The sequence below is a fragment of the Lathamus discolor genome, chromosome 4 (genome assembly GCF_037157495.1).
Source record: "Lathamus discolor isolate bLatDis1 chromosome 4, bLatDis1.hap1, whole genome shotgun sequence".
NCBI classification, from domain to species: Eukaryota; Metazoa; Chordata; class Aves; order Psittaciformes; family Psittacidae; genus Lathamus; species Lathamus discolor.
In genome coordinates this window covers 50,852,746-50,878,317 of record NC_088887.1, presented here as the reverse complement: position 1 = coordinate 50,878,317, position 25,572 = coordinate 50,852,746, and the positions used below count along the sequence as shown (strand labels likewise).

Sequence of the window (25,572 nt, the reverse complement as noted above, 5' to 3'; positions counted from 1 at the left end):
GAAGCTTCAAGGGGTGCTGATGCAAATGCTTGAATTCTGATCCACGACATTAGTCTATCACAACCAAAGGAAAGACAATCATACTCTGCATGTCAATCAGCACTATTTCTTTTGTACGTCAGCCTCCACAACTGCTTTTAATGACTGCAGTTTCTATATTGTAGCTACAGGATAAACACTAATTTGCTATTGGGCACGAAAGTTTTAGTGGGCTGAAAAGAACTGTCTGGGTATCCTGCTAAGCCAGCAAATAGAGGAACATATACTACACTGCATGTGAGGGCAAGAGTTTTAACTGAGAAAAAAAAAGACGGGTCAAGACATTCCCCAAGTGAGTGACCTAGTTCACTGCAGGGTTCACTGCTGCCAAACATATATAAAAGAAACTCTTGGCAGCACAAATTGGTTTATTGTTTTCTGCAGACCATTTTAAAAGTTCTGGTATTGTTTTGAGCCTACAGTGAAATATGGGTTTCCCTTATTACATTATTTTGAAGCTAAATTACCCCTTTCTGTCTAGCAGTGCTTTTAGCTGAGGTCATATCAGCAAGTTTTCTTTTTCACAGATTTGAACCCTGCAGTCTTAATGGAAGCTGAGATCTCTTGTTACAGAAGCTAAAGATTTCAGACTAACCAGTATTAAAAATTACAACAAAATCAGGACAGGTGTCAAAACTCAGAGTTATAAGCAACTGAACAAAATGTAGCCTACAAAATTAGTGGTTGAAGAAGATGTAGGAACTGGAAGAAACACAGGCTCGACTTACAGATGCTATTACAAGTCTACAGTGCTGACAGTTAAACCCATTTCTTTTTCATTGCATAAGGAGAAAACACAAAGAAGGAAAAAGTGTGATTGGGCCATAAACCAGTCCTCATGTGCTGAGGTACCGACAAGGTATCAAACACTGGAATATATTCTGAAATTATTCTATGGTGAGTCACAATACTTACTGCTCCTATTCTTGTGCATAAGCTGTGTCCCCCCTTTATATTGCCTCTGCAAGGATGCAGTACTTAGCAAGAAGAGTCTGTGATTTGTAGAAATATCAGAATGGGAATGCTAGCAACCCAGACTATTAACCCCCAACTTCCCAACTCAAACAACTTAGTACTCAGCTGTTGATGAAAACATTCAGTTTGGAGCACACGCTCATTTTTTTCTGGGTTTATTATATTTTTCTAGGAGAAAGCTCCTTACAGGAATGAACTTCTACTGGAAGAATTTCTTTGTAGAAATTAGGTTTCATTGAAAATCCAGTATTCAGCTGAAAAACTAATTCGATAGGATTTTTTGAACAGCTCTAAAACTGCCTGTAGGGGTGAACTATGCAACACTAGTCGTGAATTATCCCACTGATAGAGTGTTATTAAACATATGTCCAAGAACTTGCTCTTGGAAGCAAAGGTTTGCTTGAGGCAGGAAAACTGATGTGGTTCTGAAGTCACTTACTCCATTCAATTTATTTATTGTTATGAGCTTAAATAACTGTAGCTGAGAGCTACGAACTTTCTGTCTTTGTTCGGTTTTCTGACAGTAGCTTGCACGTGAGCCTATTTCTAAGCAACAATCAAGAAAAACAAATGTGCTAATGGAAAACGAATGGTGTATATACAGAATCGGCTGCAGGTTATTTAAGGACAGCTCTGGTAGCAAAAACTAGTTAGGTACCTACCTAAGTAAACATATACCTAGCTGTAGCTGTAATTGGCGATTGCTTTCTGAGGTGACAGTGTCATCTGAACCATACATACGCCACTGCACAGGTAGCCAAACACTTCCTAACACCTTCCGTCCGTCCTTCCATCCGTCCCTTCCTCGAAATACGAAAGTGAAGCGAAGGCAGACCTCTGCCTAAGGTAAATTGCGACCTAACCCTGTTAAAGAGGCAGGACGGTAGCTCGCTGCCCGGGAAGGGGCACGGACTGCGCTTGGGTAAGGGGGCTTGGAGAAAGAAGAGGAGGAGAAGAGGAGGAAAGGAGGAGGAAGAGGAGGCCGGCTTTGCCCGACTGAGCACCACCTGCCCGTCCCCCTTAACGCCGGAGCTCAGCCCGCTACCGGCCGCCGCCGCTACCTGTGCCCCGCGGCGCCCCCGGCTGGCACCGCCCTCCCGGGCCCGCCCGCCCCGCTCCGCCGCGGCGGCGGGGCAGGGGCGGTCCCGCGGCGCGGGTTATTTGGCTCCGCACCGTGGTCTCTCCGTTCTCTTTCTCGTCCCCGCCGCGGACCCGCCCGCTCTTGCTCTCCACCATGCCGAACATCGTGCTGTTCAGCGGCAGCTCCCACCACGACCTGTCCCGGCGGGTGGCGGACCGCCTCGGGCTGGAGCTGGGCAAGGTGGTCACCAAGAAGTTCAGCAACCAGGAGACCAGGTGCGTGAGGACGGGAGCGGTGGGGAGCGGGCCTCTTTCCCCAGCCGCCGCCCCGTCACCTGCTGCTGCGGTCGAGCCGGTGCACAAGCCTATGGGCTGGCCCTCGCCAGGAGCGGGCGCGGCCGCAGGGGTCCGGCGTGGTTAGGTGAGGCCCGTCCTGTCCTGGCTGACCCGTTCTCCGTCCCGTGGCAGGCAGAAGGGCCTTGAGGAGCACAGCTACTGCACCGGAGCTGTTCCCGCTCGCCTGGGCTCCCTCCGGGAGCTGCTGGGCCGGGAGGAGGCGGTCCGGCCAGTGCCAGGTGAAGAGCATCCTCCTGTGGGGTGAGGACGGTGTGTGCTGCAGGCAGCCCGTCTGCAGCGTGAGCTTCTGCCCGCTGTTTGCAGATAGCTAGTTAACCGCTGATCGGCTCTGTCTCCATAAATATAAAACCATCTCGAGTTTATGAATTATGGTATATTATGCCACTTCCTAAGTAGGCTTGTATGCAAGCAGATATACGAGCAGGATGGTGATGGCTAGACACTTGAGAAAGAGCCTGGGTCAAATCACCCCTCAGGATTTGTTCAACTGGTCTTTACATTGTATGTATCAGTGTGGTGGTGCAGCTGCAGCTCTGATATGTTTCACCTCCTTAGTTCAAGACTGTTGGTCCTGTATGAGGATAATAGAGTTGTTACTATGGCTTTGGCTCACTCCTGAAAGCGCAGGTGTATTGGGTTCCTGGCCAGTCAAATGCAGGAAGTGACTCCTATTACAGGAAAAATCCTGTGTGAAGCCATGAGGACAGCTTAGTCTGACTCTCGGAGAATGTGCTTGCCAGTGCTTTTTCTACCAGTATTGCTATTCTTCATTAGTCATCTTGGCTTTCTGACCCACCTATTTTATTTACTCATTTTTAATGAAGAATTTTAAAGTGAGGGGACAGCTGTATGCTCATCCCATGAACTGGTAAGACAGTGCAGCTGCTTTTCTGTAAAGGTGATTGAGACTAGGCTGCCGGTTGATTCTGAAACACAAGTTCCCAACTGTAAGTAGCTGGCTAGTCTCTGAGGTTATCATATGTTGACTTTTATCTGTTCTTGTTCTAAATCTCCCAGACAAACACGTTTTCATTGTTCCCTTTGAAAGATTAACATGATGTATTCTAAAATTGCTCTCACAAAGCTTGTCCTTCCATTCTGTCTACGTGTTTGCATTCTCAGTTTAATTGCTCTTGTTCTGGTTATGCTCACTGGCATTACTATAAACCCTCTTCCATTGGCGTTTATGCAACCTAATGTTTGCACACTCTAACTCTTCTATTCATTCCTGATTGAATGTTTAAATCTTCTTTCAAGTCTTTCCAGCCCCATACTCACTTTATTGCTCTTTGATCTCTTTTCTGCATGGTAAAACTTGTGTATTTGGTTGCATGACTTCTTTGCTAATTTATGTCTAATTTTTTTTTTGCATTTGTTCTCCAGAAACATTCAGTTCTGCTGTTTGCTGTGTTTTAAGCAGAGATTAATTGATTTAAATTTTATCCAAGGTAGAAATTTATCTCCAAATTTTACATATTTATGAGGCAAGTTAATTAAATTCTATGCTTCAGGGTACAATAATCTCTAGTCTGTCATTGCACCTGTTTTTCTAGGTGTGCAATACTGACCTCTGCCATTAAACAAATAGGTAGTGGTGACTGTATGGTGTCAGTGGTTTGGCCAATCTAGTAAAGCCAATTTATTTTCTCAGGCAACTAGGGATGTAGTATAGTATAGATATGAGGAGCGTATCGAGTCTAAACATTATTTCTGGTTGCTTCTGTTGCACCACTGACATGGTGTTTTTTTTCTATTTTTTTTTTTTCTTAACTTAAAATGCCTTAACACTTTAAATCATTAAGTGTTTGGGGTTTTTTTGTTTTTTGTTTTTGTTTTTTTTTTACCACTTCACACTTTTGCATTCTAAAATGAAGCTCTTGTTTCCCATTCAGCAGGTGCAGTTGCACCCGCTATATATATATAATGTTTTAAGTGGGTAATCTTTTCAATATCCTTAGGAATTATTTCAGAGCGTTGGCCTTCCAGTTTTGTAGACTGATGTTCTTAATTATTAAAAACAGGCAATAGTAATAAGGGAATTCATCAACAGTGTATTTGAAATCATACTACAGCTAAAGTTGGTAAGATATTTGTGCTGAAGCATTTCGATTTTTCAGTCTGCAGGGCAAAGTTTTGTTGTGCACATATGTAAGCCAAAATCTATTTCTTGCTATATAATCCAGTCTTCCCCCCCCCCTTTTTTTTTTTTGCATTTTTTAATTTATAAACAAATGTATTGGCATTATGAAATACATTTGCAGTATTGCAGAATACTAGAACCTGATAGTTAAAGTGCTCAAAGAACCTCAAACCTTCCCAATGGCACTCGGTCAAACCCCTGTGCAAACAGATAAGCCTGGGCCTGACGGTCAACAAACTCTTGCCTTGTCAGATCTGTTCAGTTAGCAAGTTGCAGAGAAGATTCACCTTTTGTTAAAAATTCTGCCTTGCTGTTTGCTGCATTCTCTTAAATGTAAATTATGTGCAAATGGATAAATCTGTGCAGCCCCAGGGCTAAATCCTTGTCAGAGTTCTGTCTGGAAACACTTCATTTGAGAACTGCAGTTAGCCTGGCTTGCAGAACAGAGTTGGGAGAAGAGCTGTTAAGTGTTTTGCATTATATTTCAACTCAAATGGGCTTAAGGACTCAGTCCTGATACTTAGTAGACATGTGTTTGAGGAACTGAAGCTGTGTACCCTGAGGTTAGACAGGCATAGGGCCACCACTGACAAGCACTGTAGCTAAATGGACAGGTGTATTCCCAACTCCAGAACAAGTAAAATGGGAAAGACTTGTCTTTTTAATTTATGCTGAGACTGGCATATCCAGCAATATCCTGGTTGTCTTCTGATCTAGGCATTCTGTATTCTTACAGGTCTGTAACAGAGAAGTGCAATCTCTATGCTAGACAAAGTGAGGAAAATTGCTGGGAGGCTCAATCGCTGGTCCATTTTTTTTTTTTTTTTTTTTTTACGTCTTCCATCAAAACTGTATTGAAACACTTTTGTTCAACTGACTGTTAAAGTCAAGCAACCTTAACTAAAGCAGTGAGAGAGCCCCTCAATAATATCTGGTTGTGGAAGATAACTCTGGTATTCAAAGCTTGTGTGTCAATTAAGTGCCAGGCAGTGTAATGGTAGGGTGGCACCACCTTTTCACTTATCTGGTAAAATGGCAGGGCTGCTCAATCAATTTATCTTCTTCAAAACCCACAAGCAACTGTCGGCAGTTTGGCAGGCTGGAGGAAGAGGAAAGGAATGGAAGTCCTTAAACAGGCATGTAAAAGGCTGTTGCAGCCTCAGCATCATGAAGCTCTGTTTGACAGACATGTAACAGAAGCATATAAATGCTCTGAAGTTCTTCACAGAATTATCTCCAAATAATTTGAGATGGCATTTAATTTCAGTTAATACACAATTAATCCCAATGCAGGCATTTTGACAAGTCAGCTGATATAAAAAAAAAGTCATTGAATGTACATGTCTAATTTTAAAAAGATTTCTTGCAGTATATGGTGTGCTTGCTTCTTTAAAGACTATTTAATCTCTTCTTGTTATTTTCAACATGGAGAAACTAAAGTCATAGACGGTATCCTCTTACACACATAGTGCTCCTACCCATTCTTGTGAGCTTCTTGTCAGATTCACTGACTGAAGTGAGTCTTTTTGCAGATTTTCTTGACAGAGCCATGAGGAAGGGAATTAAAGTCCTGCCTTGCACGTGTGAATTGGGACGCTGCCTACCGGCAGCCTTATTTAGCTGCTGAGGCTGAGTTGTTTCAGGAACATTGACTTAAGTGTATGCAGTTCAGCTTTTGGAGGAAAATATGGGTTGACTACAAAAGGACACTGTTTGCTCTATGGGAAGAGCTGTGTTGCTGATATGAGGGCCATTTGTTTGGAAGTAAATAAAACTGGTTTCTTGGACTGAAATTTAATCTTGGAAGACAGAAAAAAATGTCTGATGTTTCCTTGGAGAAAGCTTACAGGGATGGACATGAGCCTATATTTCACACAAAGTTGGATAATGAAAATGGTTTGTTCTATGGAGTAAATAACTGGGGGGGGGGGGGACGGGACGGGGGACGGGACAGCAACAAATCTGGAAACATTGGTATCAGTGCTGTATATCACTGATGCACAGTTCAGCACCTGGCTGTAACATTTCTCTCCCATCTCCCGGTCATCATACTCCAACTTTTCTACTGTGGTTGTCTTGAAAGAAACATGACCTCCCTATGTATCCTGTACCCTGGTTCCTTTGGGTTCAGCTGCTGTAAGTGTTATAAGCTGTATCACCCTCACTGGAGTATATGGTTATGGTGTTGGCAGACCTCTAATTGTGGAGTAAGCAAGCTCAGTTCATAAACTGCTGTTAAGTCAGCTGAAGCTGGTAGGGGTTAGGCATGTTTTGGGTGTGAAGTGTCTCCATACTACCCAGCCACTAAGCGACTCACAAGTGAGGTTGTGCTCTTGCCCTGTGGCACTGGAGGCAGCTGTTTCCCTTAGTCACTGCTTGCTTACACTGTCATGAGCAATGGGATGCTGGGGAAACAGATACCAGCTTGCCTGAGTAAGATAAAAATTGCTTCTGGATTGCAGCATGCACTTTGTTTATATAGGGAATTGAAGATGCAGCAAATATGACCATTTATCACACTGTTCATAGCTCTCAATCAGAAAAGGCCTAAAACTGCTTCAAAGCCTTTGGTTTGAGACCTTCACTTTGTTGACCTGTGCACTTCTTATCTTTAAGTAAATGCTAAATGCTTGAAATGTAAAAACAAAAAATGACCCACGTGAGTAATGCTGACATGTCCCACATATCCTTAGCTGCACAGTTTGGTACTCAGCCTTTGAAGACTCTGTGCATGTCTTCAGACTTGTTAGACCTTTGCTTCAAAATTTTCTGAGGGTTCCTTTCAGACTGCATGTAGCTCAACCCAGAGGTGTTTGAGTGAAAGTGTTTCCCTGTTGTGGTGGCAAGCTGTGTGCCAAAGTGGAGGGTAAGGTGACATTTCCCATCTTGTAGTACTTACCATGCCAGTGCCCACCATTAGAATGGGGCAGTTGTCAGTGGAGATCTAAATGGGAGTTGGTCTTGGAACTATTAAAATGGAACTGTGAGGAGACGATGGGTGCTGGGATGTTCGGGATTCCTACAGACTTAAAACCAGTTCTGGCATTTTCGTTTGTTGTTTTTGGCTTTGCTGGTACCCACTTTATTATATATATTTATTTGCCCACTAAGTTGGAGGTCTTGTGCTAAAAGACTTGACTCTGCAAAATGCATTCCCAAAGGTAAGGGGTCAAGCACACACCATTGCTTAGTGCTTTCCATTGGCTGGGTTTCAATTAATTGCAAATTCAGCATGTGGATTTTTTTATCACTTTTGAGATACTGATACTTTTTTGCTCACAGTATAAGGACTCTCAACTTTAAATTCTGGCCTCTTGTCTCATTATTAAAAGTGCCTGAAGTACACATCTACTTTATTGGCACCTAAATTGCTTGAGAAATCCTGCTTTTTGTAACCGGCTAAAAGCTTAATCTGTTGCAATTATTTTAAGAGGTACCTAGAGCCTTTTTAAATACATGATTTGACCAGGATTATACTTATGGTATTACATTATTCATCATTTTAGTCTGGCTCCGCGTACTTATTCCCCTGCTTCCCCACAACCAGTTTTTGTTTTTAAAATTCCCATTGCTGTAAGCAATGTACACTCTGTTGGGAGTGTGCTATAAATCTGGCTTAGAAGGAGCTCAGCCTGCTGTTACTTGGGATTTTAAATTTTTCTTTATGGATGCATCAGCTCCTTAGATATGTTTGTAACATGAGTGGGTTTTGAGCCTTATCCTTAGTTTCATGGCAATTAATCCAAGTTTCTACTTGTTAAATTGAACTCTCAAATCAGCCTTTGCAAGATGAAGGCAGACACCAACACTGAATCTTGGTTTTTATCATGTCCTGTCTTGTGTGTATCTTTCCTAGCTAGAACCTTGTACTTGTGGATTCCAAGCAACTGGCTCAAATAAAATTAATTACTTCTTTGGGCTATTGATTTCTGTAATTTTTACTTTAAAGCACAACTGTGTGGTGTCAGGGCTTTAAATGTGCGGGTTCTATTTACTCTTCTTGAATGAGAAGTTTATTTAAACTGAGTGTTACCAAATAGCTGAATTTGATTAAATTGCATAAAACAAACAGAGCTTGTAATCTTGAGGCAACAGTTTGTTCTTGTGTCCGTCTTTTGTGTCCTCAATATGTGAAATTGTTTAAATAACCCCCTCAAACAGCTAATTTGGCCATGATATTGATGTTCCAAATGGAATTTAGTGGTAACGTTAATAACTGTCAAACAGTTTGACTGCTGCTAGGTTAGTGTGCTCTAATAGTTATTTGAGGCACAGTACTTCAGATAACTGATAGTGTAGTTTATAGTCCTTCAGTGGTTGTCTGTTTATAGCTGAATGTATGGATGCAAAACAGGGGGGATGACAAAGCTCCAAACCATCCTTTTGCAAAACAAAACAAAAGACAACCCAACAACAACAACAAAACATCCAAAAACGTCCCAGTGTGCTTAGTATGGGCTATGTCGGATGGAATACATGACAACATGTCATGTATAACATGGCAACATGACTTGTTACCTTTTATTGTGTAGCTTGATGAAGGTAAAATAAGCAGCTCTGTGTCATTGGTTGAGTCTACATAGTACCTCTCAGTACCAATCTTTGAGAAGGCTGACAATTAGAGATACTGATCTGTTGCACAGCTGTCTCTAGTTGACTGGGAGAAGATCTTTTTGCAATAATTACATTATGCTATTCTCTGGCACCTTTAGCTGGGCTATTCCTCAGTGCTATGCAAGTATTAATTTAAGAGTAATTTATTTTATTCTGCATATGACTTCTGTGTGCGCTAGAAAAGGTATTTATATATACATATATACATACATTCACAATTCTGTGTGCCAAATAAGTATGTTGTTCTGGCCTGTAAATGCATAACCAAATTTTTTTCAAATGCACCAAGAGAGAAAGTAAAAGCATTTCTATTTTCAAAGTTCTTTACAAGATGAAAAAGTTACTGCTAGCCCAAGGTCACTGAAAAGATAGTAGTTAATGGCAATAGAAAAAGCATCCTTTCAGGTCTATTGCATTAACCAGATCTATATTTATCTCAAAGTATATTCCCTGACCTTCTAAATACCTGGTATTTCTTAGCAGCGTGCTTAGAAATGACTGGGTTTCTAAAGGAGCAAAACAACTCTGAGTGTTATAATTTAGTGTTCTTTGTGTATGTAACAATCAGTAAGAACATGTATTTTCGTCATTCAGCAAAGTTTTCCTGCTACATGTGTCTATGAAAATAATGGTTAGGTTGGTTTCTTTTCCTGTAAATACTAAAATCTTGTTCTGCCCTTCTTTGTCACTCCAGTAAAATGAATTTGGGTTTTTTTTCTTAGTCTTTTTCTATTTTCTCTTCTTTGTAATGAACTTAATGAACTTAAGTTATGTTGACTAAAACTTTTTCAGCTTCACTAAGGAAAGCAAACGAAGACTATATTTCGATAGAAATGGTTTTCTCTGAACAGCCCTATTCTGTTGATCAAAAAATTGAACAGGGAAGTAACAGTTCTATAACAAAAAAAAAGTCTTTGCCAAGACGGAAACCTCCAAAAGGTTTCCTGGATTAACACTGACATATCTGTAGATGACACTGTCCCTGACCACTTCTGTCCTTCCTGGTGTTTGCTAGTTTGCTTTATTTTGGCCTTAAGAAAACCTACTAGTAGCACTGTTAGGCAAAAAATGTGTACAATTAGGGACAAAAAATAAGACAGGATCTTTTTATAGCTTGTTTTGGAGTGCAGAGGAGTCAAATAAGGGGGATGGGAGCATGGACTCAACTATCTTGAAGGTAATAAATCAAATGTTTGCATATCATTAAGATGTTTTTAAGCAGTAAATTCCTTTCTGTTTTCTAGTTTAGTGTTTTTGAAAGTTAATGAGTCTTACACAGCACCCTGAAAGCTGGTAAACAAAAGTTGTTCAGATTGTCTTTGACTAGAACAGGCCTCAGCACTGAAGGACTGTGAATAATCGGAGAAATTACTCTACCCACATCTGGGCTGTTTGGATAGTTTCCAGCTAGAAGCTTTTGCTTATTTGTGTCTTGGGTAAATATACAACCTTTTAAATAAGGGCCCAAGATATTTTCGTGTTTAATTAAGACTAACTTAGTAGAGCATGGATTTGAAAGGCCTGATTATCTCATTACTTGGGGAGTGTCTGTTTCTTGTACATTGTGCATGGATTCAGGGAAAAGTGAAGATTAGTCTGCTGGGTTTGTGTAACTTCTGGAGTAACAGGTATGAAAAGTTAGTGTGGTTCAGTAGTTGATTTATCTTGCTTGGGTCTAGTATTGAGAAAGAATCCATATTCAACAGATTTGTTTTAATTTTCCTGTTTATTTATGAGGTCTATTCAATTTTTTGTTTCTGTGGTGAGAGCAGTGAACTGTGCCAGAATTTGCCTTGAAGTCTGTAGAACAAAGTAACTCTTAGATACTATCATAAGGAACCATAGAATGCAAGCACAGTTAGAGCAAATAGAACAACTGATGCAAGTAACAGTTGAGTCATGGTGAGCTGTTGATGAGCAGATCTCTTCATTTTTCTCCAAATTCTTTTTATTTTTTATTTTTTTTTAAAGTAATTTACTTGGACATCATGGTATACATTTTAACTAAATTTCTGGTTTTGAGGCGTAGTTGTACTTCTCTCTTGTAAAATGCAGTCGTTTCTTGAATTTAGTAACATCTTAATTATAATAGAAAAATAATTTCCCTTTTTAAGGAGACGTTTTGATGCAGGCAGCACTTAATACTTCAAAACTGGCCCTGTTTCTGTACTTTCTAGGTTATTCTTTGAATAGTCATCTTCTTGGGAGATGGCAAGCACACAGAACGTACAGACAAAACAAAACAAAAAGGCAGTATCAAACTTAATAAGAATGTGAGCTGCATCAGTACTATAGCCATAAATTACATGTTGGTTGGTGTGGACCTTATGAAGACCATATTTAGGCTGAAGTAAATTTTAGACTGGCTTATACTGAAATAAACATTGTAACAAGAAGAGAGTTATCCAAATTGCTGTAAAAAAAAAAAAAAAGTTACACTAAATGGGGATAAACCTATAGAAGTTTGTTGAAATAAAACTTTTTTTTTCCTGTTCTTTAATAATATTTTTCCAGTAATTCAAGAGTCTTAATGCTCATCTCCTGCTCTTTCAGTGTAGAGATTGGTGAAAGTGTGAGAGGAGAAGATGTGTATATCATCCAGAGCGGCTGTGGAGAAATAAATGACAACTTAATGGAACTGCTTATCATGATCAATGCTTGCAAGATTGCATCATCCTCCAGAGTGACTGCTGTAATTCCATGTTTTCCATATGCCAGGCAAGATAAGAAAGATAAGGTAGGCAAGAACTGTGTCATTTTGGAATGCTTTTCTTCAGCTTGTTCACTTGAAATTTTTTTTGGAGATGAAACCTATTTTCATAAATATTTAAGTGATTTGAAAGATTTATTTGGCTTTTTCATCCTTTTTGGTAAAATGTTAAATTATTTCATATATAGGTGAATGAACTGAGACATTAATTTTTTCTTTTTTTTTTTTTTCGCTTGTGTTTTGATAATTGGTATGGCTTCAGTTTGAAAAAGTAGTTACATCCTATGTGTGGTATATTGCAGAGTACTCTGCTAGCAAAACTCACCTTATGTAATTGCTTTTCTTGCTTTTCCTAGTTTGTTTTTGGGCTTTTTTAACCTTTATATATGAAAAGAGCACACCCTTTTAAACATTTTAAATGCATGGAATTAAATCCTTAATTTGAAGTGCTATTATAATTATCTAGATGGGGTTTATGCTATATGGTTAAACAGAAAGCCAAATGGAACGAACTGATTAAATCTGCAATGCATAACAGTAATTAATAAAAACTTTTTGCTGCAAGGCAGATAATTTTTTTTTTTGTTTTTTAATTTTTATTGATGCAGACCACAAATGGTATGTAAACCCCATAAATATCCATCTGATCTTGGTGTCTTTTTCCTGAATTTGGTCTGCCAGGGCAGATGACTATACCAGTTCAGCCAAGTTGGTAACGCAGTAACAAACTCTGTGGCAAGATAGTTTGGTTTTTAAAAAATAAGGAGCTAAGCATTTTTATCTCTGAAATCTATCTATATATATCTGTATATATATGTACACAGAGAAAACCTGCAATATGTTACGTGAATGTTCTTTTGCGTAATCTCGCTTGAAAATACTTAAAAGAATAAAAGTGAATTTGGCTTTTAAGATAGGATTGCAATGGTTTTTCTTTTCGGAAAATTGCACCTCTCCTATACTTCTTGTAAACAGCCCTCTCCTTTTCACTTTGGACATCAAGCAAAGCATCCTGAAAGCTTTCTCTTGTTCTTTATACTGTTTTCTATAAATACATAACAATATTGAAAAGTAATGCTGGAGCTAAATATAATAGCAGATATTACAATAGATGTAGTGCTCAGCTGGTGATGTCTGACAACAAAACTAAACAGAGAAAAATTACTTTCTGATACACTCATTCTTTAAGTGCAGGCTCTATAATACCATACTAATATTATCAAGACTTCCTCTCTATACTTCCAAAAGCAGAATTCAGGAGTTAGACAGTAGCTCCCTATTCTTTGCTTACATCTTTGAGAACTTCATTTTTACTGTGTTTTGCATTTAATAATGCTCTCCCTTGATCAGGAGAGCTGAAATACTACTTTTTATCAGAAGAGCTTGAAAAGGAAGAAATAAACCTTTTGTTGAAAGGGAAGGAGAACACATCACCATGCTTTGATTTTCAAATTAATATTGGAAGATTCTGCTGGCCCATCCTATAAGTTCTTGGTGTGGGAAAAAGCTGATTATGTTCCAAGATTTCTGTGCACCTAGGTTATGCCTTGTCAAGGTTACCCCAAATCCATGTAGCAAACTTCCAAGAGACACTTAAAACCTACAGTGTGATAGCCAAGCATGCCACCCAGGAGCATTTTGTCTTTTGGAAATGCCATCAGAAGATGGATAGCTGATGAAAGTGATTTTTTTTGATTAACAAAATTTGAACATTGTACCAGACTCTTCTCTGGGTGTCACTGTGTTCTCCTGCAATTCTAGGTATGTAATTTCTTTTTTTCTCTTTTTTTTTTTTTTATTTTTTATTTTTTTTTAACCTCTGTTTTGCAATTGAAAAAATGTTTGCCATCTTTGGAAATTAACCTTGGTACTTGACCTCCATGTTGCAAAATAAGCTATAATATATCTGTCAACATTGGGCAGCTTATTGACAGGGCAATCTTTCTTCCTGCTCGCTGTTGGATTGCATCACATCATTTGGTCTTTGACCTATGTTGAGTGCAAAAGTTGTATGCTGCCTGAAATACCAGTGAAGTGCCAGCCATTTTCTTGCTATGGTTGTGCACAGTTTTTCTTCCCTCAGGTGAAAGATATTGCTGTAGTCTGCTTGACTATGAAGTGAAGCAGTATAATCTTCACTAAACTGGTTGCTGTTTTCTGCTTTGAATTTAAGTTGTTGAGTTTAATCCAGAAAGAACTAAATAGGCTGAGTCCTTGCTGCTTGCAATAACCCTTTATTATGCATCCCTCTGTTGCAGCTATCATTGCTGAGAACAATGAAAAAGCTCTTTGTTTATCTAAGGAAAGGGCCTTGCAGTAAAAAATCATGTTCTGCACAAAACCTGTGTAATCTACTCTGGAAATTTTAGCATTAAACCTGAACTAACTTTAAATGAAAATGGAGGTTAAAAACAAACAAAAAAAAAAAGCTTACTGAAAATCATAGAAAAGTTGGTAAATTACTTTGGATGAAATCAAGTACTGCTGTAAACTAGAATACTTCTGAGACACAAGCTAGCTAATTTAACAATAGCTCAGGTGTATCTGTGCTTTGGCCATAGCTGCATTTATGCCCCCTCTAATTATGCTAACCTTCCAAGCCATGGGCAGGACACACTTATGTAGGATGCTGCAGAGATGCCTTTGACTTAGTTAGGAGTAGAGTGACAGGCGAGTTTGGTGTTCTACAGCTCATGTAACTTTGTTTTTTTGATTTGTAGAAGGGGTCCGTGGAGCGTTGGGTAGGTATCCTTTTTTTTTTTTTTTTTTGTTTTATCTAACACTACGTATTTCCATTAATATGGCCTTAAACCGGGTGAAACTTCCTAGTTATACATAATGTAAATAGTAACATTTTCGGTTGCACTTCTTGATTTCAGCTGTGTTTCACCTAGGCCATGACAGTAATCCTGTGGAATAGTTTGCTACTGGAAAACTCCTGGCTTCTACTTAAAAAATTATCTGGGCATTCAAGATAATGGCTGTCAACTTCTGAAGCATCAACGTATATCTCATTTTTTAAACAATAAATTTTGGCAATACATTAGTGAACATTCAGTATCCATACACTTCACAACTGACTTTCCTGGAAGTGAAAGTTCCAGTTATAAATCTTTGGGATTCATGGATTTTTTTTTTTTTTTTTTTTTTTTAATTTGGTTGGTTGGTTGGGTTTTGTTTTGTTTTTCTTCAGGATGGATGTGATCCATTTTGAGCAAGACAATTTAATAAGATGTTTAAAGGCAAGAGAGCTTTAATCTTGATGAGCAATTTTTACTTTCAGCTATATGTCCTTTGCATGGTTACTCTTGTGAAGCTGTTCGTATTAGCTTTGTAGATTCTCCCCCACCCCTGGTAATTATAAGAATCACAAATTTCTAACGCATCACTAAGGGAGAAATCATTTATATAACTTGTTAAACTTAAGTGGGGAGTTTCCTTAGAAACCAAAAACTCAGTGATTTTTTTACAATTTAGCTTCTGTACATAATGTAATGTTGTGTTTCACACTAATTATTCTGAAACTAATCTTAACTTGTGACAAAGAATGGAACAATGAACACTTAATTTCTGTGTCCTTGCCTCTTTGATCAGAAGCAAACTTTACAAACTCAAGATAAAGAAAATCTTGAGTTCTTATATACCTTTGGCATCTAAGTTTGAATAACAAGGATAGGTTATCTGAGGTTCCCATGAATATAGTGCCTTTGATTTTAAAATCTACAATTTGGGTCATACTGTAGGACAAAATTTATTTTCCATGCAAGTAATCAAATCTGAAATCCTTTTGAACATGTTGTGTGTTTTTTCTTTTAATGCACAATTTTGTGTAAAAGAAACTGTCAGATAGCTGCAAACTTCACTTGTCTTAATCTCCTATTAGCCATTCTTGAGAAACAGGTGTTGGTGTCTGGCTATCTTTCCTTTCAAGACCCTCTGTCCACCAACACATAGGCAATCTGTGACGTGTGCATATCTGCTAAAACCAGTTACCTAGTGGTAAAACCTTCAAGTTCTTCCTTCTGGGAAGGCAGCCTGCAAGGCCAGCAACTGAAAGAAGTAACAACTGGTAATGTATTCACTAGTATTTGATGGAGGAAAGTATTTTGTTTTGGGTTTTGTTGTTTTGGGGTTTTTTTGCATTGGTGATATTCATGATATTGATGCTTAGGACAAACTAAGTGATATTCACATTGAAAAGAAATAGGAAAAAAAAAATAAAGCAAAATTCAGTGTGCTGGATGGGAAGGAAATGGCAAACTACATTCTGGGAAGAAGGTAATCTGCCTTTAGCAGCAGGCCTGACTTAGTTACTTGTTTCTGCTGGAGGGGATAGTTCTGGTTTGCTTGTCATCTTTTCCCTTCCATTTGAGCTGGCTCACCTGGCTGCTGTGGGTTCAGACAAGTCCCAGTGCGCAGCACAAGGGAAATGGTAGAAGTATATAGCCTTGGAAGAAGGGATGGGGAAAGCAGGGGAGCCAGCCTGTGGTTTCAGCATTACCAGTTGGTCCAGTTTAGCTCTGACATCAAAACAGATCTTCGCAAAAAGCTAATAAGAGAACGCTGATAGAATCAAAAAAGCAGAAACTAAACCTTTGTTTTATTAGATGTTGCCAGCAATTTGAGAAGATTTTAAAGCCCAGCTTAAAAATGTCCATTTGCACTGCTAAGACAAGCTCAAATGATCAAGAATTTGAGTGGTGTGAACCAAGTATTTACTACTAATAATAGAAATATCCAGAAAGCTTTGGCCAACCTGGACCTTACAGAACTGAATTTAAATGCGGGGCAGCATAGTCTTTAGTAACTGGAAAATAGTCCATGCTGAAGATAGCAAGCTCTTATGGAAGCTATATGCATCTGAACTGCAGACATCTAGAGAAGTGCTGGTTGTTGCATATCTTCTGTGCATCTTAAACAGACCAAATGATGGTGATGTTCTGTGAAACACAAAAACTAAAAAGGATGGTTTTCAAAGGGAAGAATTTCTGTCCTGATGGTGATAAACTTGATCCAGCCATAAGAAAGACTGTAATATCTCACTTCCTTTTCTGAAAGTATGTTGGCAATCTGCAGGTTGAAATGGAAATGCTGACTTTCCACCTAAGCTAACAAAAGTTTTGAGGAAAATACTGGCTCTGATATGACATGGGGAGAAAAGCATGCAGGTTAAATTGGCAGTGGTTCAGCTTATTTTAGGTTATGCCCTTGAGCATCAGTGGAAGGACAGCAGAGATAGCCTGCAATTGTGTGTATGGAGTGGAGGCAAAAAAGGTTCCTAGGAGGCTAAATGAGGCTACTTGATAAAGAGATGTAGCAGGAGAGAATACTATGCCAGCAGAAAACAAAGTCTGACAATGAGATGGAACCTCTGAATTGGAGTTCGGCCTTCATGCTAATGTTACTGCCAGCTATTAGCCTTACTTAAAGATTAGCAAGAAGAGAACAGGAGGTTTTGTCTAGTACTTCTGCTAGAGAAAACTGTTAAACATAGGGACACACAGTTGTTTTTAGAGCTTAAAAGAAAAAATCTGAGAAAGCTTTATAGTTGCTAAAAAAAAAGTGAAGTATCTTCCAGTCACAATTTTCCATTTTCTCTCTTCTTTTTTTAATTTTTTTTATGCTGCTCTTTGTTCTGCATCCTTGTCACTTCTAAAAAAGCTCTTGCCATTGGCATTAACATTGCTAAATATATTTTTGTTGGTGTTCTTTCTGCTTTTCTGTTTTGTTTAGTTTGTTGGGCTTTGTTTGTTTTGGTTTACTTGGTTGTTATGGGGGTTTTTTCATCTCCTTGCCCCCTGTCCCTTTTGGGAATTCTAGACTCATAATTGCATCCAACATTTAAGCCTGAATTAGCAGAAAAATAATAAATAAATTGGCTGGGGTAGAAGACCCCTGCCACCATGGGTCTATTAGAAGGTTTACTGTATCATGAAGAAATGCTTGATTCTCTTTTAAAGCAGTATTTTCAAAACTTGGGTTCACTCTGCCTTCACTCTTTGGGTTTGGCAATGTTTTTAAGCAGTTATAGTTGCTCAAGAATTGGGTGTTAATGTAGGGTAGTAATTTAGAAATGGAGATTACACCACTTTCTGCTATAGGAAAGCTACCTGAAAGTTTTAAATAGAAGAAATTTGAAACTATATCTCCAATTTATCTGCTTGTCAGTCTAATTACTAAAAAGCATTATGAGGCAGACAGTGTAAACTGATTTAGGTATTCTGAAATGTTCTAGTGAGTTTTGAAACCCCGGTAGCAAAATTAGCTATTGACAGACTAGTTGGGCTAAAGTTCTGGAGCTCTCCAGATCTAGATTCCATATATTCTAAAGGAGAAAAATCAGTAAAAGTAGCTAAATTTCTGGCTCCTTTCATCTAGTTGAATTAGTGTTTAAATTTAAACATTTGTGCTTTATTTCCCAGAGTCGTGCTCCAATCTCTGCAAAACTTGTTGCTAACATGCTGTCAGTTGCAGGGGCTGATCACATCATCACCATGGACTTGCATGCTTCTCAGATCCAGGTACCTATCAGTTCTTCATAACTGTGGCTAGGGGCTCTACTGAATTAATGTGTGAAAGGTTAATGTAGGAGATTCCATTTTTGCTGTTCAAGTAAGGCTAACTTGCCCATACTGAAATACCACTGTGACTGTCAAGCTGTTTAAATTTATGGAAGTTAAATATTACTCACTGAATTTTTTGAGAGCTTTTCGTAACTTGAACTTGGCCACCTTCAGGCACTCATCTTTTCTGATTTTTATATTATTTGAGAACAGCTGTTCTTTATTTCACTACTGTTGGGTGAGATTTTTAGAGGCCTTAATATCTGTCTAACTTCTGCTGCATTTGATAGTAATATAGTGCAGAATTAGACCAGTATAAAATAATAGTTAAAGCTCTACTATACATGAAAGGCAAGGGTTTGATTCTTTCCCTGTATCTTTATTCCAGATAAGACGTAAAAATGTATTCATTAAATTCTCTTTCTCTTTTTGACTAGGGTTTCTTTGACATTCCAGTAGACAACCTGTATGCAGAACCTGCAGTGCTGCAATGGATTAAAGAGAACATTTTGGAGTGGAGAAATTGTATCATAGTTTCACCTGATGCAGGTGGTGCAAAAAGGTACTATACAAGACTGAAAGTACTAGTTTTCCATGTAGCTAGCAGTTAATGAAGTAGTTTGTCTTCCTTTCTTTATCAGCTATGCAAGATAGATGATACATCACTGATTAATCCAAACTGCATTGTAAAAACAACAAAGCTAGTTCTTCCAATGTTGTTCATGCTTAAAATCATCCAGGAGCTTTCTATACTCTAAAGAAAATCTTTTTCTCTTTCCCTGGCTATGGCCTCATTAGCTGAATCCCTCCACAGGAGGGAAGAGATTTTTCCTGCTGCTTGCTTCTTTAGTCCAGTTGCTGCACCTCTTCCTGCTTCGCTCTGGAATTGCCTAAGCTTCTCTTCTCTGTCAGAGCATATGGCTTATCCCCACTGTACCTGCTGGCATTTAGGTAAGAGCTTGCTTCAGTTGTGTTTGGGTTTGTTTTTTTTTTTGTTACTGCATTCCAGCTGTAAACCTATTGACCCCAAGTTGTGCACTATGAATACTAGAAAAAGGAAGTGAAGTTTTGAGTGGCAAAAGGTGAAACTATAAAGAGTAATTAATTGGTGTGTTTCTCCATTTGCAGCATGCATTTCTTATTTAGCAGATTCCCTTTTATTTGGTAATCTAATGAGTATAAACTAATGGAGAACCAGGCTGGCTGGTGAGGTGCTGAAGCATGGCACTAAGGCAAAATGCTTATTCTCAAGTTTTATTGGTCACGCTCCTTCTACAAACAAAAGACAAATGAAGTAAGAATCCTGTAACCCCATAGTAGTTTAAGCATTTGGATGTAGCCTGTAACCCCATAGTAGTTTAAGCGTTTGGATGTAGCATGGGGAAAAATGTGGAACAATCTCATAATTTGATTTTAGTTGAAGTCTTTTGGTCTGTTTTCCGTGTTCACAGAATAGTTCAGGTTGGAAGGGACCTTCAAATGTCATCTAGTCCAACCCCTCTGCAATGAGCAGGGACACCTTCAACTAGATCAGGTTGCCCAGAAACACATCCAGCCTGGCCTTGAATGTCTCCAGGGATGATGCATCCACCTCCTCTCTGGGCAACCTTTTTACCACCTTCAATGTAAAAAAAATTTCTTCCTCACATCGAGCTTGAATCTCCCTTCTTTTAGTTTAAAATCATTTCCCCTCATCCTATTGTATCAGGCCCTGCTAAAAAGTGTCTCCCCATTTCATGCTGCAATAATTCATAGGGAAGTAGGACTGCTTAGAATTCCGTAACTGTTCCCGTTTAGATGAATCAAGTTAAAGATGTGAAGAATAGAAACCATAGAAAACATTCTAAAACCCAGAGAGCTCAGCCAATTAAATTTCTTTGTTCATTCCTATCTGGATACTGTAGTTTTCTTTTTGGTTTTTTTTGGTTTGGGATTTTGTTGGGTTGTCGTCTTGTTTTGTTTTTTTTTTTTGGTTTTTGTAACTAAATACAGCCTTTGCTTAGAATTCAAATCAGAAGATAGCAATTTTTTTCCTCTAATATTTGTGTATTACCAGTTTGACAATAAGACTTTATTTTTCGAGGACCACTTTCACTGTATTTAACATAGTCTATCTTTGGTACCTTTCTGTTGTAACACGACCAATCAGTTTTTGAAGTGGGAAAAGATGTTGCTTTCAGTAACTTCACAACTGCTTCTTCACTTCCATTAATGTAATGTAAGCAAAATGGTTTGGCCTTTCCATTTAAAACATGCCAACCTTCAAAATAATATTTGCGTTAATGAAAAGTGAATAAAATGTGAATAAAATTTGTCTTAAAATTTAAATCTGTAAGAATTAAAGAAACTTTAAAAAATGTTCTTTCAGTAATTTAAAATATCTGGCTTTGTTTTTTTTTTTTTTTTACGGTTTGCTTGTTTTTCTAGCTTATTAAATTTTGTGACTGAAATAAGGGATGCAAATTCTGTTAATTTCACTGAAGCCTTGCTATGAAATTACACAATTACTCAGAAAAAATGCCAAAAACTTGGGGCTTTTATTTATCACTCAGTTGTTGAAATACTGTAACAGCACCTTTTGTATTTAAGTCGTAAGGAAGTAAAACTATTCTCTATTAGCTGTGTATGTTAATAACCTTGTTGATAACATTCTAAACATCTTTTTAAAAAACAGCCATCTAAACATCTTTTAAAAGACAAGGTTGCACCAACATAGAAAAAACACAATATTGTTTACCCCTGTGTCTTTGTACCCACCAGCTCTGGTATATTAAAAAAACCTAAAAAAAGCAATCAGAAGTTTGTAACAAATTATTGGTTATTGGAGGTTTGTCTGGCCACCAGAGGTCACCCTGAATAGTTTTAACAGATCTTTGTCAAGCAGATGTCTGGTGAGGGAATTACTAATGAAGTAAGGTAGTAGATTACTATCAAGTACTGCTAAAAGGAATACTAATCACTATTAAATTCTTTGGCTTTTTTCCCCTTTGGTTTGTTTTCATATTCCTGCAATGGGATTTTTAGCTAGAGAATGCTACAGTGCATACTGGTGTAGCTTTAGAATTGAGGCTACTTCTACTTTAAATAAAGTGTCCGTCACTAGGTTTCCCTAGTGGGGAAACCCCACTAGGGTTTTTTTCCCCTTTGGTTTGTTTTCACATTTCTGCAACGGTATTTTCAGTTAGAGAATGCTACAGTGCATACTGGTGTAGGTTTAGAATTGAGGCTACCTCCACTTTAAGTAAGTGTCCATCACTAGGTATTGCAGCAGTTTAATAAAAGCTTGTATGTAGCTGAAATGTGTTCAAATCCAGGCACTTAGCTTTTGCTGCAGTAATTTCAAAGCCAGAAAACATAAAACTGTGGCTTATGACAAATGCACCCTATGGCTCTGCTTTTTCTTTTAAAATAATCTTCTGAATGTGCTGTATTTCTTCCCGTAACTTAGGGTTACTTCAATTGCTGACAGACTGAATGTGGAATTTGCTCTCATTCATAAGGAAAGAAAAAAGGCAAATGAAGTGGACAGAATGGTCTTGGTTGGTGATGTGAAAGACCGAGTAGCAATTCTAGTTGATGATATGGCTGACACATGTGGCACAATATGTCATGCAGCAGACAAGTAAGTGTTATGAACTGGCCCGCTGTCCTGCTATACTGTAACTTGCAGATAGCTGATGAATGTGGTGGCTGTGTCCTGCATGCTTATAACCCCACCTGACCTTTGTAGTGTGAAGTAATTGTGATCCTGGAGTCTATAGGTTGTAGTCCTGTGATCAAGCAGTGTCCCACTTTAGAATGTGGAACTGAAAATATATCTACAGAAATATAGTATCTGTATTTAGAAAGAGGACAGAATAAAGAACAAGACATTTAACTTTGTACACACTCACCCTGTCACAGTGCATCCTTGTAGGTTGCAGCTACTAAATCTATTGCTGAGAATGACCAGAAAACTTTGATTCTGTTGAGTCATTCCAAATGAAATAATGTTTCTGTGGTTTTTGTCATGGATGTTTGTTTGTTTGTTTGTTTTGGGTTGTGTGCGTTCTGTTTGGGTTGAGGTTTGTTTTTTTTTTTTTTCCCCTATCTTACTGTGCTTATGCTGTGGTCTTATAAAATACCACTCCTTGAGGTCTCCATTTGCAAGACTAGAAAAGCACCTAGGACATAGCTGAGCATCTGGAGGCAGAGAGCTCAGTCAAAACCAAGTTAAGAGACTGATTCCTCAACAAAGTGTTCTGGTTCTTGGATTTAGACTCCTTTTTTATTCCTGTGCTGCATTTCACTGTGTTTGGATGAACAGCATGTTTTTCCACAACCCTGCAGTAAGCTAGGCTTTTAATTATTAACATTTCTTCTTCCTCAAACTCTTTCCAAGCAGAATCGTTTGAATTGCAAATGAAAACAAAGGTGGACAAAAAGGCAGGCACAGCAGACTTGTGAATACTTCCATCAAACCTATTTTATTTTTGCCTGATTAAGATAGAAAACTTGTCCCAGTATTCAGTTGTGTCCTGTATTAATATGTACAGCATTTTAGACTAGTATCACTGCTACTGGAAAGAGCTGTTTAATTAGCAGGTTTTTTGATGAGCCTTATATGAGTGGAAAGTTTTAAGTTCTTTGAATTAATTTGTAGATATTTGTATATTCCTATAGTTTCCAGGAGGAATTTGTGTGTAAAATGTATTTTGCGGAGATGGAGATTTGTATCTGGCTTCATCTGTAGTCATGTATGTAAACAGGCATGACAGCAGACTTTTCCTTCATGTTCTACAGGTTGGTATCTGCTGGAGCTACTAAAGTTTATGCCATTCTTACACATGGCATCTTTTCTGGTCCTGCTATTTCTCGGATTAATAATGCAGCATTTGAGGCTGTTGTGGTAACTAACACAATCCCCCAAGAAGAGAAAATGAAACACTGCCCAAAAATTCAGGTACCATAGTGTCTGTCATCTGTTTAAACTCTGGATTTGTGTTTTACTGTTCACTGATGCTAGAATTTGTGCCATGAGAGCAAAATAATATTCTAAAAGATAATGTTTGCAGAACATCTTGCTAAAACATGCCTACGAACTGTTTTAAGGGGATTTTTTTGGTGCAATAGAATATTGAAAATATTTGGTATGTGTAGCTAATAGTGTATGTGTATCTGTGAAAAAGTGGCAAATGTAAAACTGGCTGGGTCTTTAGTTTGTTCAGGTTTTTTGTTTTGTTGGGGTTTTTTTATCAGTATTAATCATACAATATTTGTATGTAGGAGCTCAAGTTAGCTACATTATTGTGGATGCCACAGAAACCTTCATATTGTTTTTATTTTTTTTTAAATACGCTGAAGAAAATGCCAAGATAACAATGTCATATGTTTCTTTTTAAAAACCAAATGAAAGTACAACGTTCACTTAAGTTAGTAGATTTTGCACATGGTTGTTCTGGGAAGTCATGTGTCCCCTTTGGAGTCTTTCTGTACTACAGAGTGGAGGAAAGCATAAAAGATTGTTGGGTTTTGTGGGTTGTTTTTTTTTTTTTTGTGTGTTTTTTTTTTTGGGGGGGGGGGAAGGTGTTGGGATTTATTCTTTTTTTCAGGCAACACTTTTTTTTTTTTATGTTAAGATTTATTTGGTATTTATTGAGACCATAAAAGGTATACTTCCCTTAAATTATATTTGTGTCCAGTGGACACTGCCATCTGATGGCTGGAATAGTTTTTTTGACAGCATGCCCTGTGCCAGAAGTCTCAGCAGTATGCCTGTGCAGCAACCTTATTCAATGCTCCCTTACCCAGTTTTTGAGTTTCTATTAATGCAGTTCTTAAGTATTTGTTATGTAGTTAATGCTTTAATGTTTATTTAATTGCTAGAAGAGGGACAAGAGCGCAATGATAAATTGAGTGTTTGTTCATATGCTTCTAAATGTTTATTGCTCTCGGCATGCTATAAAAGTTATCATCTTCATTTTTCTTTCAGTTTATTGACATTTCCATGATTCTGGCTGAGGCAATTAGAAGAACACATAACGGAGAATCTGTGTCTTACCTGTTCAGTCACGTCCCCTTGTAACTGTAGGAGGTTACATTGCATTGTTGCAAAGGTCCCTTCAGCTAGCACTGTTTTTAACAATGCATCTCAACCACAAGAAATTAGTATCTTTGTACAATTCCAGAGCTTTTAGGTTTAATTATTTTATTTGTCTTGTAATTACCATTTGTTCTTTGTAAATGGGCAATAAATCTCAGTCGTGCAGAAACTTCATCAATTCCCTGGAGAGTCTGGAAGTCGTGTTGTATAAGTTTTTTGTGTCTGCCCTTGCTTTCTGCTAAGCTGCTGCTTCAGATCCATTTTTCTAGGCAGAACTCTACAAACTGTTCGTAAAACTTGATGAGATGTATGCATGTAAGATCATGTTCTGTGTTAAGCTAAATGCTGCAGGCTTGGGTATCTTGTATCTATTCATCTGTCAAACAAGCAGCTGTTGTTTTTTGTTACATTTAACTACCATGAGTAGCGTTTTGTAAGCCCTAACAGAATGTAAACTTGATGTTAATTTTAAGAAGCTGTTGACACATCCATAGTATTAACTGTTTCATATGCTTCAAGTTCTTGTTTTCCACAAGATGTATGTAGCTGCTGTTTTCTTTTGTAAAGCTCTCATTACATTAAATTGTTTGCTTAACACCTATTCTGTGAAGTTACTGTCTTCAGTTTAAGATTAATGTGATAAGAATAAGGTATTCCCAGGATGATCCATTTCATGTGTTTCAGTATTAAGAGCCAGTCTTCAATCATCAACAATGTGTTTAAATTTTGCCTTTTTCCTTTAGTTTTTGACACTACTTGATTGATCATACGAATCATTAAATAGCATTTTTCCTGATAATATTGTAAAGCTTCACTATGCAAAGTCCAAACAGCAAATTTACAGTCTTCCTGCTACATAGGAAGAGTCTGTGCATATTAAGATTGTGTTCCTGCACCTAGATCATGGGAAAGCTCAGTTTGCTACCTGAAATCATAGTTGTTACATACAAAAGCATTTGCCATGCTTCAGAAATGCTTCTTTACTGTGGAGCTGCATAAAGAACAGCCTGTT

At 38.1% G+C, this 25,572-nt stretch overlaps 1 protein-coding gene across 2 annotated transcripts; it reads left to right on the top strand.

Annotated features, from left to right (window-relative positions):
* Nucleotides 1-2,110: 2,110 nt before the first annotated feature.
* Nucleotides 2,111-25,161, top strand: PRPS2 (phosphoribosyl pyrophosphate synthetase 2). 2 transcript variants are annotated; one of them, XM_065677445.1, is made up of 8 exons: nucleotides 2,111-2,370; nucleotides 11,759-11,942; nucleotides 14,636-14,656; nucleotides 18,338-18,436; nucleotides 18,916-19,040; nucleotides 21,927-22,100; nucleotides 23,261-23,420; nucleotides 24,450-25,161. In XM_065677445.1, the coding sequence occupies exons 1-8, from the start codon at nucleotides 2,249-2,251 to the stop codon at nucleotides 24,540-24,542; spliced, it is 978 nt and encodes a 325-aa protein (XP_065533517.1). In that variant the 5' UTR covers nucleotides 2,111-2,248; the 3' UTR covers nucleotides 24,543-25,161. The 2 variants fall into 2 exon arrangements, with proteins under 2 accessions (XP_065533517.1, XP_065533518.1); XM_065677446.1 differs by lacking the exon at nucleotides 14,636-14,656 and having other exon boundaries at nucleotides 2,112-2,370.
* The last annotated feature ends 411 nt before the right edge of the window (nucleotides 25,162-25,572 follow it).

Coding starts and splice junctions, on each gene's coding strand:
- PRPS2 (XM_065677445.1), top strand. CDS start 2,249: ATGCCGAACATCGTGCTGTTCAGCGGCAGCTCCCACCACGACCTGTCC. Junction 18,437..18,915: donor TGCATGCTTCTCAGATCCAG/GTACCTATCAGT, acceptor CTTTTTGACTAG/GGTTTCTTTGACATTCCAGT. Junction 23,421..24,449: donor AACACTGCCCAAAAATTCAG/GTACCATAGTGT, acceptor TTTTTCTTTCAG/TTTATTGACATTTCCATGAT.